The sequence below is a fragment of the Miniopterus natalensis genome, chromosome 13, assembly GCF_054644295.1.
Source record: "Miniopterus natalensis isolate mMinNat1 chromosome 13, mMinNat1.hap1, whole genome shotgun sequence".
NCBI lineage: Eukaryota > Metazoa > Chordata > Mammalia > Chiroptera > Miniopteridae > Miniopterus > Miniopterus natalensis.
Genome location: NC_142093.1, coordinates 55,220,296 through 55,238,861, shown reverse-complemented (window position 1 = coordinate 55,238,861; position 18,566 = coordinate 55,220,296). Strand labels below are relative to the sequence as shown.

The 18,566-nt window shown below is 52.9% G+C and overlaps 1 protein-coding gene across 1 annotated transcript in view; it reads right to left on the bottom strand.

Annotated features, from left to right (window-relative positions):
* The window catches only part of LOC148091705 (protein Daple-like), a 60,918-nt gene extending 42,644 nt beyond the window's left edge, over positions 1-18,274 (bottom strand). Inside the window, 10 exon segments of the mRNA XM_087823773.1 lie at positions 3,111-3,269; positions 3,586-3,667; positions 4,389-4,573; positions 5,013-5,153; positions 6,374-6,457; positions 7,259-7,317; positions 11,939-12,008; positions 15,003-15,111; positions 17,356-17,456; positions 18,215-18,274. Coding sequence (XP_087679899.1) covers positions 3,111-3,269; positions 3,586-3,667; positions 4,389-4,573; positions 5,013-5,153; positions 6,374-6,457; positions 7,259-7,317; positions 11,939-12,008; positions 15,003-15,111; positions 17,356-17,456; positions 18,215-18,274 — 1,050 coding nt within the window.
* Between the last annotated feature and the right edge of the window lie 292 nt (positions 18,275-18,566).

The window sequence follows — 18,566 nt, the reverse complement described above, 5'->3', positions numbered from 1 at the left end:
AGCTTAGCAACAGCTCGGCAGGTTTAGGGGAGGGTGACCATGCATTTGGACAGCTACCTTGGGGGGAGGGGTCCAGGCCACACAGAGGTGGGGAAGGGAGGCTGGAAGCACTCACTGGACTTGAATCCCGATCCTCAAGCCTGGCTGTGGTTGAGTGTGTGTGTGTGGGGGGTGGTGCGGAAAGCCAGAGAGGGCGGGGAAATGCAGGAAGCAGTGGTATCCCTTCCTCCCAACAGGCTCGGAGGGGACTGATTTAGCTGGGGAGGGACTGGGCAGAATGGGGACGGTTTTGTTTTCATTAAGGGGGGAATGCCTTGGAAATCTTAAGGATCCGATTGAAATCAACAAATATATCTTGAGCACCTTCTACTGAAGGTGACAGAGAAGGGTTTAGCTGTTGGATCCCCTGGGTGCAGTGCGTGACTATGCCTTGGCTGGAGGATGAGTGGAGCTGGGACCCCATCTCCCAGGGCCAGATGGGCAGGAAGACCAAGCCCACAGCACATCTTCCCTCCCAAACCTGGGCACAGGGGAGATTTCTTAAGAGTGTGTGACCATGCCCTGGCCAGTGTGGTTCAGTGTTGCAGCATCGGTCTGTGCACCAGAGGGTCTTGGGTTCAATTCCCAGTCAAAGACACATACCTGGGTTGCAGGTTCAATCCCCAGTTGGGGCACATGTGGGAGGCAGCCAATTGTTGTGTCTCTCTCACATTGATGTTTCTCTCTCCCATCCCACCCCTTTCCACTCTCTCTAAAATTCAATGGAAAAAATATCCTCACTGCTCGGGTGTGGATTGACAACAAAAAGGTGTGTGAGCACCGTACCCCAGGCCCCATCAATAACCCAGCTCCTAGCTGCCTTGCCAACAACCCGCCCAGCCCTGCCCTGCATGGATCAAATCCGGGGCCCCGTCTCTGTGGACAGGGATTTGCCAGGACAAGCTCACTAGAAACGATACCTAAGCTCCCACCTAAGCCACACGATACCAGGTGCGAGGTGCTCAGAGACACCTAGACCACCACTGCTTTCATAGATGGGGACAAGGCTTGCCCAACACCCAGCAAGTGGGGTGACAGCTGGGACTGTGCCCGGCTAAGTCACCGCCTCTGGAAGCAAGCACTCCCCAGGAAACTGTAACTGTTCCGGGGGGCTGAGACAGGGCCCCCTGGCCCTCACCCTGCTCAGGATGCACCTGGCACCTGCACGTCTGCCCTTTGCTCTCGGGAATTTCAGCCAATGACAAAACATGGGACGAGAGGACCCTTCCAGGCAATCTCTCTCTGCCTGTGTCCTCCAGCTTGTGCCCTGGCAGCAGAGGTGGGACAGCTGTTTGCAGAGGGAAGTCAGGGACCGTCCTGTGCACCCCACTTCCCACTGCGCCTAGGGTCGCCCAGGCCGGGTTGCTCGCTGCTCTGGTTGTTGTTTTAACCTTATGTAAACCAGACTAGGAGCCACACAGAAGCTGCCTGAAGGTTAAGAACAAAACAAGGGAATCTGAGCTCATTTTTCTAACCAAAATTAACCTTGTCCTGGCCCTGAACCCCAAGCTCTTTTCCTCCCACATGGTATCGACACCTAATCCCTTTCATGTGTTTCTCAGTGGCGACCCTGGCCAGGCTCTTGAGCAGGTCCCCGGGCCATCTGTGGCTCCCCCGGGACCTGGAGGAGGGCCCCTGCGTGGCGGGTGTCCACAGATGTGAGCCAGCTCGGCAGTGACAATCATGCTCGCTCTCTGCTCTGCTGCCCATCACAGGAACACTGTCACCATTCCCAAGGAGACAAAACCTCATAGCTTTTCCCTTTCCTGATCTCCAGGCTGCAAGTCTTTTCATTGCTGAGAGAGGGGTTTTTACTTGACTTGTGTGGTGACTACCACGCACCTTGTGCACCAGGCCCCAGGGACACAGTTGGAGACCTTGTCCCTGCCCTCAGGGACTTGAAGTTCACACAAGACATCTGGCCAAGCAGGGCTGCAGGGAGGGCTGCTGACGTCTGCAGGGCTGTGGGGAGCTTGTACATGGCTGTCTGTGACTCTCCCACCTGTGGCATTTCCAGGACATGATGTGGGCCATGTCCCAGAACCTGTCTGTGCTGAGATCTGTGCTTTTGTCACCAGCAGGGCCAGGGGACCATTTCCAGGACAAAGCCGAGAGCTGGCCTCCCACTCCCACTCTGCTCGGGCAAGGCGGATTTGGCACAGCACCCAGGGTGCCTTCTCCACAGGGGAAGGGCGAGTGTGTCACTAACATTTCTGGGAGACCAGACACAACTCTGAGTAGGTGGGAGAAACAAGCCCGGACCACAGCCATCCGCAACCCACTGTCACCTGGCCCAGGGACCCCAGGGCCTGTGTGCAGCAGGAGAGCATGTTGAGGTCTCGGCCTCCAGCCGCCGGGCAGGGAGGACAGCCTGTGCTCCCCAGACCTGTGTTCAGGCCCCTCCAAAGCTTCCTGGCTGGCAAAGGTGATGATTTCTTCCGATCCAACAGGCCCACTCAGTGAGCTGGCACCCTGACTTCACCCAGCTCACTCACACTGCCTCTACACCCTGGGATCTGAAAAGGGAGCAAAACTCCCAAATCTTTGGAAACCAGGGTCTGGAGCCAGCTGCTGACATGATGCAGTTGGGGTGAGTGGTCAAAGTGTCAAGTAACCTAGCCTGGGTCTCAGTCTCTGTCCCCCCTCAGCACTGACACCCTCCCCTGAAGGGACCCAGACCTTGCTGTCAGAGCAGGGTAACCACTGAGAGCTTAACATGGGGCTTGCCGAACACCAGGTATTTCACTGTAAGAGCCTCATGAAGTAGTACAATTATCTCTCTTTTATAGATGAGGAAACAGTCCTGCCAAGGTTTAGCCAGAGAAATTGCAAGAAGTCTTAGAAAAATAATTTGTGAATAGACAGATCGTCCCTGGGCCATGAAGCAGGAGAAGGAAAATCCTAAAAGAACCAGGGCCCTTCGACCATGCTCCCGCCCCCGTTCCTCCCACTAATAGGGGGAGGCCCTCGGGGGTCCCACAGACAGGCTGAGTGCAGGGAAGGGTCAGCTGGAGAGGCACTGGCTCCCCTTCCCTGGTCCAGGACAGGGATCTCAGGCGGCTGGGGCTCACCTCTATGCGGGCCTGGTAGAAATCCGCATCTTTCAGCTTCCCCTGGAGGTGTGCAAGCTGTGTCTCCAGCCTCCCCACGAGGCGCCCCCTCTCCCTCAGGGAGTGCAGCTCACCCAGGTGGGCACCAGCAGACTGGGCGCTGGCCGCAAGCTGGAAGTTCTGGAAGGTGGGCAAAGGCAGGGGTCCTCACTCAGGGCACCACCAGGGAGGGAAAAGGGGCCAAGTCCCTGCAGTCCCAAGAAAAGACAGTTCCCGGTGGCCAAGAGGCTCCAGCTGCAGGCCGCTGCATGGGGGCCCCCATGCTGTCACTAAAACACATCACCCCCACAGCAGCTCTCAGGACACCTGGCTCTCAGGCAGGGTTGCATTGAGCAGGAAGGAAACAGGTCCCGAGGTTACACTCCTGGACCTTGGGCCACAGTCACTGGGGTGTCCTAGCCCCCACCCTCTCCACACACGACAGGCTCCCGCTCACCTCCTGCTTGAGGTGCTGCAGCTCCAGCACCAGCTGACCCACCTCATGCCTGGTGGCCACCAGCTGCTCTGTTTTCTGCTCCCTGAGGGCAATTCAGAGGACGCTTGGTGAGGGCTTCCTCAGAAGCACCCAGAAAGCCCACTATCTTGGGAGACCACAGAGGGAAGGAAAGGGGACCTGGCTAATGGGGATGAGGAGAGAGCTTGTGGGGCTCAAAAAAGCTCCCGACTCAAATGTCACTTTTAAGTTTTCAATGCCTGCTCTCAGACTACACACATCAGACACTGAGTTTTCCTGTGAGGGTGCAGGACAGGCCAGGAGCGCCCAGGAGCCACTGTGCCCCTCCACCACCAGGCAGGCAGTGAGGCCCACTGGCAGGGAGGTAATGGTTGGCAGCCCCCCAAGACGATGGGCCAGGTGACATCACCAGCTGCAGGAAAGGGGAACAGGCTCACCAGAAGGGGCGAGACACTTCTCCCACCAGCCAAGGACACATACCAGTGTGTGGCCACTGGAGCCCCACACAGGGCCTGAGGGCAAACAGCAGGCTGCCTCTCTAAGCCTGTAATGTCTGGACTGGCAGGAGCCCAAAGCCCCCGAAGAACCCCTCCTGTGCTGCACGGGGTGGGAGCTGACTCGTCCCTGGTCAAACAGGGACTGAGCTCGGAGGAGGACCCAGGGACTCTGGGCTCAAGACAGAGTTCTCCTGTCCGCTGCACCGCATGGCAGTGACCCACATGTGCTAGAAACGTGCTGGTGACACACACACAAGAGCAGACAGGCCGGGGCACTGGAGGACTCACAGCTCCTGGCTGACGTGGGACAGCCTGGCCTTGGTGTCCTCCAGTTCCAGGGCCAGGTGATGCCCGTGTTCGCTGGACAGGACACTGGTTGGGCCGGGTGCGGACTCAACACTGGAGGCCTGGAGGGGGCAGGGCAGCTGCTGTGCCCGGAGGCGGTCCCGCTCCTGAGTCAGGTCCACGATTATCTGCAGCAGGGCAGAGAGGGGGTCTCAGTGCGTGCTCCTGTGCCCGGCACAGTGCCCGCTCTAGAACTTGGTGAAAAATGACCAAAAGAGAGTGAAAGAGAAGATGGCAGCCGACACCGACACTGCAAAACCAGGAGGGAGGCAGGAGAACAGTGCTGAAACTTTTAAAAAAGCGATGACATATTTAGTGAGACAGAGACGTGAATGGAGCAGGGTCCCCAAGTTCAACTTCTACCCTGATGCAGGTGATTCAGAGGTAACTGTGCACTGCAGGGAGAGTGCCCATGTCCTGTCCCTGAGGAACCTTGGTCAGGGGTTGGGGTGGTGTGCGGGATTGAGAGGGAGAGTGAGGGTGAGGAGAGTGGCCCATAACCAGGACCCCAGGCCCAGGCCCCTCCCCACCTGTCCCACCAGGCTGCTGGGCCCCCTGCAAACACACCTCCCTGTATTCGTCTCGCTCATCTACGAGCCTCTTCACGTGAGACAGCATGTTCCTCGAGGAGGCCTCCAGCTCCTCCCGGGACACATCTGGAACCTCCAAAATCTTCAGGTCCAGCACGTTCTTCTGGTGTTGGGTCACCTGAGAGCACACATGGGACGGTGCTGCAGCGGCTGGGCAGGGAGCAGCTGCGAGGGGCCAGGAGCACCTGCCTCCCAAGGGCAGCCCTGAATTTCATCATCCCTCAGGACTCTTTGGGCTGCATTCCAACCCCCTTTTATTACAAATATCCTACTGGCTGAGTAGAAAAGACAATGAGTGGCAGACCTAGTCCCCAGGTACATACATTTTCAAAACACGTGGACACACCAGGAAAATCAAAAGGCAGAATTGTTCTTAGGCTGACAGGTGGCCACTTGCCCACATGAATGGCTAAGTGTATTTACCACAGTGCTGACTTTCCCCTAGACTACAGCAAGCTGCATCCATCTCCTGCTCCAGTGCTGACTCAGAACCCAGAACCCAGCACCCATGGTGCCTGGAGGCTGGGGACCCATCAGCCCAGCCTGTCCCCGGCACCGGCATAGGGGACTGTGTTCAGCTGCCCCTGCCGGTCACACACCTGCTCCTATGTGCTCGTGCTCCTGTCTTTTTCATGCCTTCATCTCACCTGTCCAATCAGACTGAAGGCTGAACCTCATCTCCTAAGATACTTAAAACATACAAGGCTGCTTCTGGAAGGGAGGGTGTGGGAGTGTCAGGGAAACACATTTTCAGGTAGGGGCTTGCCCCACAGGCCCAGTTTCCAGTTACCACATCCGACAAGGTCAATGCAAAGGGGCCGTCCTCACTGCAGAGCCCTCCAGGCCCCACCCCAGGAGCAGAGTCTATGGTGACAGCCCTTCTGGGACCTGGTGGTTCCTAACCTCCCAGGTGGTGGCAGCCTGTTTCTCTCATGTCACTGACACAGAGCATCTTTCTCCATGAAGATCAACCATCTGAAGCAGGGTGATATTTGCCAGAATATATTTTCAGGGCCTGTAAATCAAATTTGGAGCCCAAACCACTTGACACTACTTAAAAGTAGTCTGATTCCATATTAGGCAAGAAGAGGAGGCAGTAGACTTGACTGAGGAGGTTTTAAAGAACGTTTTAATCTTTACCCCCATTTTATTTTAGCTTGCTGATGACTAACCTTCCAAACAGGATCCACATTTCTGTGGTGTCTGAAACCTAAACTTAGAAAAATCACCAATGGGTGACATAGTCTTTAAACTTTTCCCTGGTGGAGAGAGCCTACCTCCTGTCTTCATGGGAGCGGGGTCCACAGCTGAGCCCCACGAAGCCAGCGACACACCTACCTCCTGAATATGGGCCATGATCCCGGCCTGGGTCTCACTGTCCAGCTCCTGGATCCGGTTTATATACTCCTCTCTCCTCTCACACTGTGGAGGGTAACCCGTGTCAATGGGAGCATTTTGCCAGTGAGGCAACCTGGGCCCAGCGCAGCACAGAGTTTCCAGACCAACTGCCCGCCCAGCCCCCGGCTCCCTCCTGTATATTCCTCCGAGAATGTGTCCTCCCTACCGCCCCTGAGACGGGTTTCTCTAGAAGTTGCTCTGAATGCCTACATCTGAATCACCTGGGGTGCTTGTTTATTAAAAAAAACACATCAGGTTGAAGACATAGGGTGAAACACTAAAATATGCACGTGAAACGAGCTCTCCAAGAGATTCTTAAACAATAAAGATCAAGAACACTGGGTTTAAGCCTGGGAGCGGCAGCCTTCGTCTTCAAAGGGCTGGGTGGTAAAAGTATCTTGGAGTCTGCGGGTCGTTCGGTGTCAGCTCTACCGTTGTGGTGCGAGAGCAGCCAGAGGTAACACATGAAGAAACCAGTGGGACTCTGTTCCCATGAAAGTTTATTTTTAAAAACAGGGTGGGTCAGATTTGGGCCCCCAGGCTGTGTGTAGATTCTGACCTTTGCTCTAGGTGTCTCTATACTGGGGACAATTTGCTAATGGCACCCTGGGCTGAGGAACCCCCACCTGCTTGTTGCCAAAGGTGCCCTGGCACTAGCATTGACTGCCACCTATTGAGTGGTCCCTTCTCTGAGGAAGCCAGGAATGTGTCGTGTTGGGCTGAAGGCAGCTTCACTCCTACCTCACTAAGGGGGAGCTTTGTCCCCACAAACCCAAATACGAGGTTGCTGAAGGCAGGCCCCCTCCACCCCTGCCCAAGCCCTACCTGGACAGCAGAGCCCAGCACCAACACCAACAAGTTCTTGACTTCCTCCATGCTTCTGCCTAAATCCAAAGAGCAACATATTTTATTAGGCTTGTCTGTTCATAAAATCTCATTGGTGAGACACCAGTCTGCTGGGGAGCAGGGGGCGGGGGACCAGATAAACTTAAAAAAATCATTTCTCTACCCATGATTTCGACTTGGGTGTACACATTCCGTCTGTTTTCCATGTATTGGTTTGTATATTATTTAAGCCAGATGAGAACTCTGTACATAGCTATCTGTGGTCCTTTTCCACTCAAATCTGTCATCAATATTGTCCCAGGATAACCCATGAACTTCAGCATCAGCATCTCTTTTTAGTGAGTGTGGGAAGCAGCGCCCAGTGGCAGAGGCCTCTCCGCAGGGAACACTGAGCCGACTCTAGAACCGGGATGCGCACAACTCTGCCTTTCACCGTGCCCACTTCAAACAGACCGGCCCCAGGCCTGGCATCCTGCTCCGGCCTCCCCACTCTCACATCTACCCTGCCACGGCCTCCTCCCGCTTCTGCGTTTCCATGTTTGGCTGGAATGTTCCAAAGAAAACCCCAGACAACATACAGACATCACTTTTGATGGCCTCACACTTACATTGTACAAAGGCCACGGACTTACTCAACCAATCCCCTTCCAGAGGCTCAATTTTTCAATGTTTTAATCTAAATGATGCTAAACACCTTAGCGGCTAGCTAATTTTTAAGAAGAGGGAAGAAAATTATTTTTAAAAATATATTTTTAAAGCGAGAGGGAGAGAGAGAGAGAGAAAAGACGAGCATGGATGTGAGAGCAGAACATCAATTAGCTGCCTCCTGTACGCCCCCTGCTGGAGATAGAGCTGGAAACCTGGGAATGTGCGGGGACCGGGAATCGACACAGCAACCTTTTGGGGGCATGAGATGACACCCATCCAACTGAGCCACACTGACCAGAGCTTAAAGGCAAGTTTTTAATGCAGATTCTTATTTACTTCTTTAGGAAAAACTCACCCTTTAAGCTTCTCCTACTGCCAAATTGCCCCACAGAAACGCTTTACCATTTTACTGTCTCAAAAGCAACATGCTTATAAGTCCTATTTGCCCGGACCCAGACCAGCACTGTCTTGCTCCCCTTCTCAGCTCTGCCAAGCAGCCCAAACATGTCCTCTGTCATCATTTTACACTGTCTATCTGATTATGCATCTTCATGTGCTTATGAGAACCAAACACTTGATAAACAGAGTCAGATGCTGCGGCTCTAGACTTGGCTTGGTTAGCAGGAGCAGTATGACCCCAACAAGCTGTACTCTGTCCCCCATCCTCAGTTTCCCCATCTCTGAAATGGAGGCAGCTGGCCTGGGTGATGTGCAGAGGGGTTTTGGGGTAAAAAAAAAAAAAAAGTATAGTTTTCTAACTTTCTAATCATATCCTGCTCTATTTGGGGGAGAAGGAAAGTGCCAGAAATGGCATTGTCTTCTTGAAAGACTTACCCACACCCACTCACACTGTGCTAAAATGGCCCAAAGTATTGCCACGGACCCTGGGATGAAAAACACAAACTCATGTCCCTAAGATTAGTGCTGTGGGTCATTTAGGGTGCCTGGGTGTAAGGTGTGGATGGAGTAACAGGCGGCCTTGTCCCAATACCTCCCAAATGAGACATCGCTAAGAGCAACCTTCCTGAGATGGAGACACTATGGCTGAGTCTCAGAACTGAGGACTGGGCATTCACTGACCTAAACTGCACCCTCCTTGCTGTCTCCCAGCCTGGGGAAGGCGGGAGGAGTGGGAACCGGACCACAGGGTCCCTATGGACCATCCAGGTTCCGCTCTAGCATATTAGGAATATGCTGGATACAGGTGGGTGCTGCAGATCCATCCCCTCGGTCAAACCCTCGCCTTGCTAAGTGTAGAACCTCCTCAGTGTTAGGAATGGAAAAGCCTCAAAGACTCCTATGAATTCTTTTCCCTTGAGGCTTTCATTGGGCCTAGGAGGCTCCAATCCATAGTCATTAAAAGCCTCCAATCAGCCTCACCAACATCTTTCCCAGCTACAGTGCTAGTACCCAGCCCATATGCCCATGTGACGGTCCCTCCCGCACTATCAGTCCCCTCCCCTAAGCCCTTGGTGGATATTACAGGTACAGTCCCCTCCAGCCATCACCAGCTCCTCTCCCACAGTGATTCACCTTTCCCAGGCCAGGAACTTGGTGCTGTAACCAGCAGAGCTGATATAAGGGAGAAAGTGTTTGGAGGGCTTGGATCAGCCGAAAAAAAAGGCAGAGTTCATACAGAAAATCTTTATGTATTCTGTCCAGAGCAGAGGCCACGAAGGATCTATTATACCATACTTTAGAATAACTTAAACAGCCCTGACGACCCATTTTCCCAGCCACAACTGATGAAAACAGTATTAAAAGTGGAAACAGGTGTTCGGTAGGCCCACTGCTAGTAGCAAGAGCGTAAGCAAGGAGACTAGAAAAGCTGTACATACAGTCACACACACAGTTACACAGACACACAGACACAGGAACACAGACACACAGACACACACACAGACACACACACATAGACACAAGCTCAAAATTACAGTCTGAGGCTGCTCAATGAAAGAACAAAGGGTTCTGCTCCCTTAGCACCTGAGTCACATGCAGTGACAACCATGAGCCATGTATTCATTCATTCATTCATTCATTCATTCATTCATTCATTCATTCAGTTCATTCGTTCACTCACACCCATTAGGCATCAAGAGAAGCTAAATCCGACCCAGAGCACTGTTAGAAAGGCACGGAATTCCTGTTTGCTGAGTTTTGTTAGCAGAGGGGGAAACGGCTTAAAGGTAGAGAATTAATTTTAGAAAAATCTTCATGGACAAAAATTATTCAAAATAAACTCTTGGGCCATAAGCAAGGCACTAGGAGATTCTGCTCTGCCTCCTCTGGGTGGGGCAGCCCTGTGCTTGCTCTCACCAGGCTGCGTGAGTAAAAACATGCGCTTATCACAAACGCATCCTGTGATTTTTATCCCTACAGGTTCCTATGAAACTTACAAAAAGAGAGAGAAAAGCTGAAGTTCCCTCATTTCTCATGGGAGGCCAATGCCCAATTTCTCTCCAGGATTTCAGGAGTAAGAAAAAGTGCTATTTTCATAAATCTACCAGATTGTGGGTTTTGAATAGTTTCAAAACATACAAGAGACTGTCTACTGGGTTCCTGCCAGCGATATTGGCTCAGTGACACAGTTAAGCACGCAAAGAAAAGAAACAAACCTACTGATAACTCCCTTTCCAAGCACCCATGTGGTCTGGGTGCTGGGAGCTTTGTCATAATCAACACAGTCCTCTCAGCTCAGACCAAGGAAATCAACAATTTAAAAAAGCTGAAGCCCAGCCGGTGTGGCTCAGTGGTTGAGCATCGACCTATGATCCAGATCGCAGTTCGATTCCCGGTCAGGGCACATGCCCAGGGGCGTGCAGGAGGCAGCTGATCAATGACTCTCTCATCATAATGTTTTTTTCTCTCTCTCCTTCTCCCCTCCTCTCTCTGAAATCAATGAAGATATATTAAAAAAATAAAAACTAAAAAAAAGGTGAAAAATGCTAAGGGAACCTGGAAGGAGGACATCTAGTCTGCAGTAAGAATCAGGCAGGGCTTCTTAAAGGAATGACCTCTGAACTGAGACCCAAAGGATGAGGAGAGATCTAGGATGCAGGCGAGCGAGAGCATTCCAGGCACAGGGAACAGCATGTGCAAAGGCCCAGAGGTAAGAGAACGTGGTGTTTGTCCAGGAGCCGTGGTGCAGGCAGATGCTCACAATGCGGCAGGGAGGAGATCTGCCGCTCTGTTTAACTCACCAGGGAGCTACCTGACAAGTACAAATTAAGCTCCGACTTTCTAGAAGATGTCCAGGAGCACATTTCATTCAGTCTTTCAAGGTCACAGTGAGTATGCGAGACTAGAACTTGGAACCCTTGCCCTCTCGGGCCTCAGGGCGCAGTGGGAGACATGGCAGGATTCCTGGTGAGGCCTACCACAGACTGAAAGAGCATCACAGGGCCCGTGGAAGGGAGATGTGAGCTCCCTCAACAGATTCGCGTTTTTTTGTTAATCCTCACCTGAGGATATTTTTCCCATTGCTTTTTCAGAAAGAGTGGAAGGAAGGGAGGGGGGAGAAAGAGAAACATCGATGTGAGAGACACACTGACTGGTTGCCTCCCACATCCACCTCAACCAGGGGTAGGAGACAAACCCACACCCGGGGTAGGTGCCCTTCTTTGGGAATTGAACCCTCGACCCTTCGGTGTGAGGACTGACACTCCAACCACTGAGCCACACTGGCAGGGCCCTCAACAGAGTCTTACTTTCTTACCAAAGGGCACCCATCCCGTGACGGTGACATTGATTCCACATATACTAAGGAGGAGAGACCCTGGAGAGCCCACCGCAGCAATGGCCTTGCATGCCTCTGCACTTGGACTTGGTCTTAAGGAAGAAGTGTGCCCTTGGCTTCATGCCTCAGAGTAACAAACCCACCCTTTAAAATCGCATCGAAATGATGCCGTGTTTTCACTGTGCTGGCTCCAAGCTGGCAGCTGGAGCTCCGTGTCCAACAGCTGCCCAGAGCCAATGGCACTGCCAAGCACCCCGGAGGCAGCGTTCACTCACCAGACAGCGGGTCCTTGCCGATCACCACGACATCGGGCAATCTCATGAGGATCACCTGCCTGAGAACATCCTACAGAAACAAAGAGGAAAAGGTACCAATGAGAACAGGAAACAAAAATAAAGGACTAAGATGACCGGATGAGCGTGCAGCCACTACGCGGCGACTTTAACACACTATAGAAGAGGAAGGTCTACTTAGGATACAAACAAATGTGAAACGTCAAAGCTAATTCACGTCTGCCTCGATCGTAACCAGGCAAGCCTCATGTCTGCTTCTGCACAGAGACCTTGGGGAGAGAAGACACTTTACACATCAGGGTGGCAGGGGCAGGGGTGAGTGTCTGTTTAAAAGATGTCTTTATTTTTACGGTATGGTTTGCTTGTGGAATTGAAAATACAGAGTGAAAATGAGAGAGATGCTGCTGGGTCTCCATAGCCTGATGACCCAGGATGCTGGCGCCCAGCAGGTCTCTGGTACACGCTATAGATGCGGATACTTCCATCCTGTACAGCAGCGACTTCCCTGGGACAGGGATAGGTCACAGCTAATCTGCACCCGTCAGAAGGGTGGTGTGGGAAACAAGCTGCCTTCTGGCCCTCACACCAAGGGCCTTTGACAGCGGGGCCAGGCACTGGCCGTCAGCCATGCCCATGCCTGGGCGTCTCTGACAAGCCCTCCTTGGAGTGTGCGGGCTCGCACCCAGACCCACCACTGCGTTCCCAGAGCGCCTCCAGAGCAGGTTGTCTTCGCTGTCCAGATGGGCCTTGGTTTTTACAAAGCAGAAGATAAAAATCTAATTTTACAGGAGACGAGTAAGGGGGGAGGTTCCAGAGTATTCTTGGCCTTACGAAAGTGGTCACTATAGAAATTGTTGACCAAAAAATCTCTTCTTAAGCCATTTAAAAAGGTTTCCCACTTTCCTCAGGAGTCCCCCTATTGCGTAGCTCACTGCATCTCTGCATTCAGCATCCTGCCAGCGAGCACTGGTGAAGAAAAGGCCGATTACACAGCCGGCCCAGCGGAGCAGCCCAGAACTCTCTCTGGATCATCCGATGAGAATGGCAGCCTGGACACGCAGGCCGGGGGGATGCCAAAGCCACAAAACAGCTTGTGCATGGACTCCATCCCCCCTCTTACTGTCTTTCTGTGGCTCCTGTCTGCACCAGAACTTGGGGGGAGGGATGCTACACCATGAGGTGCACCTCACCCCAACACAACGGGCCCCTCTCTACTTGGTGTTGGAGGCAGTTTAACTTTATTGTCTGGGGTCGCATGTCGCCACATCGGAGAGGCTGGTGTTTTCCTAAGCATGTCTCACTGGTGAATACCTGGCTTGGACAGAAGTCTGAGCTGTGTAACAGCCTCAGCCCTCCTTCAGGCCTTGGGAAAATTCAACATGAGAAAACTGTCTCTCAAGTGAATGGCTCATGAAAGTATTCCACAGTCCCACCCAGGGCAAAACACGCACCACGAGCAAAATCAGCAAAATCCACTTTCCAGCTGCTCAGTCAGCACAAGGAAGGACTCCTGCCACATGAGCCCTGAGTCCTGGAGGCTCTGCCCCCCTCTTGCCTTCATACACAACTCAAGCGCTCAGCGCAGCTTCCAGAAGGCCCACGTGTTACCGATGCTTGACCACCCAGAGCCCCGTCTGGTCTTGGCTGCTTTCCCCGACTGCCCCCGTGCAGCTGGAGTTAGGAGTCTTGTCTCTGGCCCTGTCAGCACAGTTTGCCTCCCCTGGCCCTTAGCACAGAGCATCAAAAGCACTCACTCACCATGAATGGTGCCTGCAGCCAGGAATCAGGTGCCTTCCATGCCCAGGCCCAAGTTCAGTGGCAACACCACCCCCTTCACCCAGCTGCCCCCGCCCGTGGCCAGCACAAGGGCGGCACTAGCCGAAACCCAGCAGCCTATAACATCCCGGCCCTGAGTGTGGCTCCCCTTGGCCAAAGAAATGAAGCCACTTCAGCCCCACAGTCCCAGCTCTCCCAGGACCCACCTCGACCCCCAGTGCCTCCTCAGTGCAGCTGGCATTTCTAACTAAAAGGATGGGGCCGGCTGTAAGCCTCCTAGAGGTTGCCCAGGGAATCACGGTGCTGTGGTGCCAACAGGCCATGGAATGAACACAGCTGAGCGCTAAGAACAGGTCCCAGGCACAGTCTGGCCCAAGATCTCAGTGGAACCCCAGGGTGAACCTGGGACATGTTACTGAGCACTCAGTGGTTCTTGAACCATGTTTCCTGGGGTCCCAGGAACCCACAGAGATGCCCTGGAGGGAGAGGAGAGGGCTGAGCAGAAGGCACTAGGGTCCCCCAACCCCCACATCAATCAAAATCATTGAACTTCACCTCAGATCTTAAAAAACTTCATATGGGTGAAAAAGTTTCAGTGCCAAGAAAACCAGGGCCCTGGGGGACAGTTTAGGTCCATATTGCTTCAGTGCTGGCCATATAAACACCATAAACATCAAAGATTTCACCCAACCTTCCCAAGGCCCTTCCCCATCAGGCCCTCCTACCCACTGACTATCTGCTAATGAGGTATGGTGAGCACTGGACAAGTGGACACTCCACACGGTGAACTCTAGAGCTCCTGTGTGCAAGCTCAGGGCTCATCAGTTACAGCCCCAAACCCAACATAACCCTTCTGTGCTCCCATATCTCCTTCAACCCCTTGAATTGCTGCTGTACAAAGACTCACTGAGCTGTGGACAAGAACCACATCAGGGTGCCCATCCCAGAGCCCATTGCAACCACTCCCAGTGCAACTGGTGCTTGGGTCACAGTGGTACCTGAGGCTCATCTTTGGGGCTCTGTCAGCACCAGACACTAATACTCTGCACATCGCTTGAAGAAAATTCCCTGGCCAAAGTAAAGCAATCCAACACCCGACCCTTCTCACAATGCAAAAAAACAACATGCAAGTGAAAAAAACAAAGGAAGTGTCAGCACATAGGTGTCTGCCCTTGAACCCAATGTCCTCCCAGCTTCCTGTGGGGAAATCATGTGAGTGACAACACTGCCAGGGGCACAGAACTCCTGGGGAACTGAGAGCTGCCCTCACCTGGTAGAAGGTCTTGATATTTCTGACCAGGATGCTCAAGTTCTCAATCCGAAGGTTCGCATTGTTGTTGACATTCCGGTGGATGGGCTTCTTTCCAGGCCTGGGATCACTGGGGGAAGAAACAGGAGAATGGAAATGGCATCTCCCAGCTTTGCCACACCTCCCTGCCCGGTGGCGGATAGTCCTCTCCAAGTCTAGGTGGGTGTGAGGCTGTAACGAGTGTGGCTCCAGTAAACCTAATTCTGCCACTGCTGAGCCGTAGACTTGGACGAGCCCCATCACTCCCGCCCCACAACAAGGCCCTCAACCTCCTCAGGCCCTTAATCAAAGTCACTGCCATTCCCACTGTTAACAGCACCCACAAACCACCAGCAGTGCAGACCCCAAAAGTTACACCGTGTAAAAATCAATAACCTACCCCAAGATATATTTCAAGATTAAAAGGATTAAAAACTGAACATACCAAAATGTATGAACTATCAAGAGAGAAAAGGGGGAAAAAAGGAACATTTTCTGATTTACATCAGTAAAAATCATTCATGTTCCACTTCACATGAGTCCTCTCCTCTGTCACCAGCATGGGTCTTGGGCAGGTCCTGCCTGTGATTTTACATCCCAGGGACACAAGTCACCTGGAAGAACTGGCATCATCAGAACTGGGCACTATATGGTGCCCAGAGCAGCCTACGAGAAATGCTAACAGTAGTTGATGTGGGAAGCCCCAAAAGTGTCTTTTACTTTCCGCTCTCAGGCAAAAGTCTAGTCTGGTCGTGATGAGACTAGAAATCTGAATCAAGTGACTTATAATTCCACTCATCTGTATATGTGCAGGATATTCCTCAAAATTCTGTGTCAAAAGAAGGTTTCCTATCTGAAGAGAACGGGCTCAATAGGACCATTTAGCTGCCACATCTGCTTTTCATGACAAAGCCATCCCCCCACGTGACTGTCCCAAGACACAGGCAAGGATATCTAATTCAAATGAGGGCTGTGTTCACGGTTCCATCTGTCCTCCCAGCCCTGTGATAACAGTGCTGAGAAATTTCATAAGGTGACACGTGTGCTTCTTAACATAGCAGAACTTAGAGAACATGCAGGGCTTTTCTGTTTCGTTGTTACTGTCACCTCAGCTTCCCTTTAGGTCAGACGGGACCACCCCAGGTGTGCCAGGAGCCAAAGGGCCTCATCAACACACACCGGGATGCTGGCTGCACCTAAAAGACACTACACGCACCCAGGGTAGGGCCGGGCTCTGACCGCCTCTGCTTCCCCCATCAGTTCTGAAGGCAGCAGCTAACTGCAACAACACTGCAAAAGAGCCCCGCCATTTACTGTGCGAGAGGCCCTTCACTGAATTTAGCCTCAGGCCAAATGTGAACTGGCAATGAACTGGCATTTCTCAAAGGAACGGCCAGCAGGCTTTCCTGATTTACAGGCAAGTGGTAAAAGCTTCAGGAATTCCAAAGGTCAGGGAAGTGCCCGGCCGGGCATGGCTAAGTGGTTGAGCTTCGACCTGGCATCCTGGCAATCGGGTTTCGATTCCCAGTCAGGGCACATGCCCGGGTTGTGGGCTCGATCAATGACTCTCTCATCATTGATGTTTCTATCTCTCTCTCCTTCTCCTTTCCTCTCTCTGAAATCAATAAAAGATATATTTAAAAAAAAAAAAAAGGTCAAGGAAGAAAGAAACAGTGCCCGGCCTTTGTTCTGCCTCTGCCTGGGTGTAAAAGCTGAATGGAAAGGCTGGGGACACTGCTAATGTTCTTAATTAAACAGTCCTGGGCTTGGGTAAGGGCGGGTTGAAGTTTCACTCATCACTGCACCAATGGAATCCAGTAATTTTCAGGGCCTAACAGAATGGGGGGGGAGGTAGCCAGAACTGGACTATCCAGGGGACAACCTCAGGAAAACTCATTTTCGCCAATGGTTTTGGAGCAGTGCTGCCAAAGCTAATAGATATGTCATTTAGAACCTAATCACAGGCTTCTGAGAGCGAGACCTTAGTCACTCACAGATGCTCCTGACCCACCGACTCCTCTGTAACCAGACACTGTCTGTTACTCTTCCTGGATCCCCAAGAGGTTTTTGTTTTAATTTCATTGCTTAAACCACATTCAGTACCCGAGTTGGAAGTTAATTGCTCCACCTACACCAAGTGTTTGACAGTCCTTCAATTCCAAATTCCCGTCACCAAACAAGCTGCCAGCCGCTGTCCGGGAGCTCTTCTCGCCCCAAGGAGTGGCAGCAAAGGCACTCGGACTGAGACGCCCCCGGGCCAGGGGAAAGACCCTCCCATAGCAACCGCAGGTCCCATTTCTACACCCTTAAGGCAACACTTTCGTAGACAACTTACATTTGTAGCATGACCTGGTTCAGAAAGATGCCATCCACCAGTTTCATGTAGAAACTCAAGTTGTCGCAGTTGCCGCTTCGGAATGGGTCCAAAGTCTGAACCTGCGAGGAGGGGTTGGGGAGAAGGCAGCACAAGTCACCCCGAGCACATCCTAAAGCTCTGCAGACAACCACAGGCCTGCGGGCTGAAGGGGTCCCCCAACGCCCCCCATGCTTCAGTAGGCGCAAGGCCCCCTTTCCCCAGGGCCCCTCACTTCCTTCTCCAGGCGACAGACAGGAGGCAGCAGGAGGAACACCTTCCCCCCACTTTTCTCCAGCACCCAGAAGGGGAAAAACAAAAGTAAAGGGGACTTTTCAACAAATTTCTCCTGTCTCTGATCTATTGGAAGTCACTGTGCCCACCCCAGACTGTACACATTCCCACTCTGAGACCCCCAATCCCACCCATCACGGCCATTCAAGGGCTGGTCTTGGGTTCAAAAACTAACTACATGAGGATATTTGGGGAGAGTGAGCCCTATTCTTGAGTGGTCAATCCACAGGGGCCACGGCGACCACATCGACCCTGTCCACTCCTGGACTGGCAGCCCAGCACCCCGGTAGGGACAGGTGTACCCACGGGCCAGGGCTGGGGCACTGAAGGGTCCTACCCAGGGAGCACCGGCTCCAGAGTTGGAAACACCTCCGGACCCCAGGCCACTGTCCGGACCCCAGCTGGGAACACCTGCTAAGACCCCTGAGTCCCCGGACTGCCTGCCACCCGCAGCCCCCACCCCGGCGGGTCAGGTCTGCAGTGACCCGAGGGGGGTGGGAGAGGAGCCCGGGCACCAACACTGGGGCTGGGAGCCAGGGGCACTCACCCAGGTCACCAGCGGGCTCTGCAGGAAGAGCTCCATGAGCTCTGAGACGGTCACATCCATCCCGAGGCTGCGTCCAGTCGCTGCGCCCACCGGCTCTGTGCCAACCGGCTCTGCGCCTCGAACTCTAAACGGCTCTGCGCCCCGAATTCTAAACGGCTTTTCACCCCACATTCTAAACCGCTCTTCGCCCCGCATTCTAAACTGCCCTTCACCCCACATTGCAAATGTACAGCGGTTTGGGCCCAATGCCAAGTGCTTTGAAACATGCAAAAATCATGACACTCTCCCTATGAAACTTAAGGCCTATCTGGACACATAAAATATAAAGGTTACATATCTACTTTCTACATGA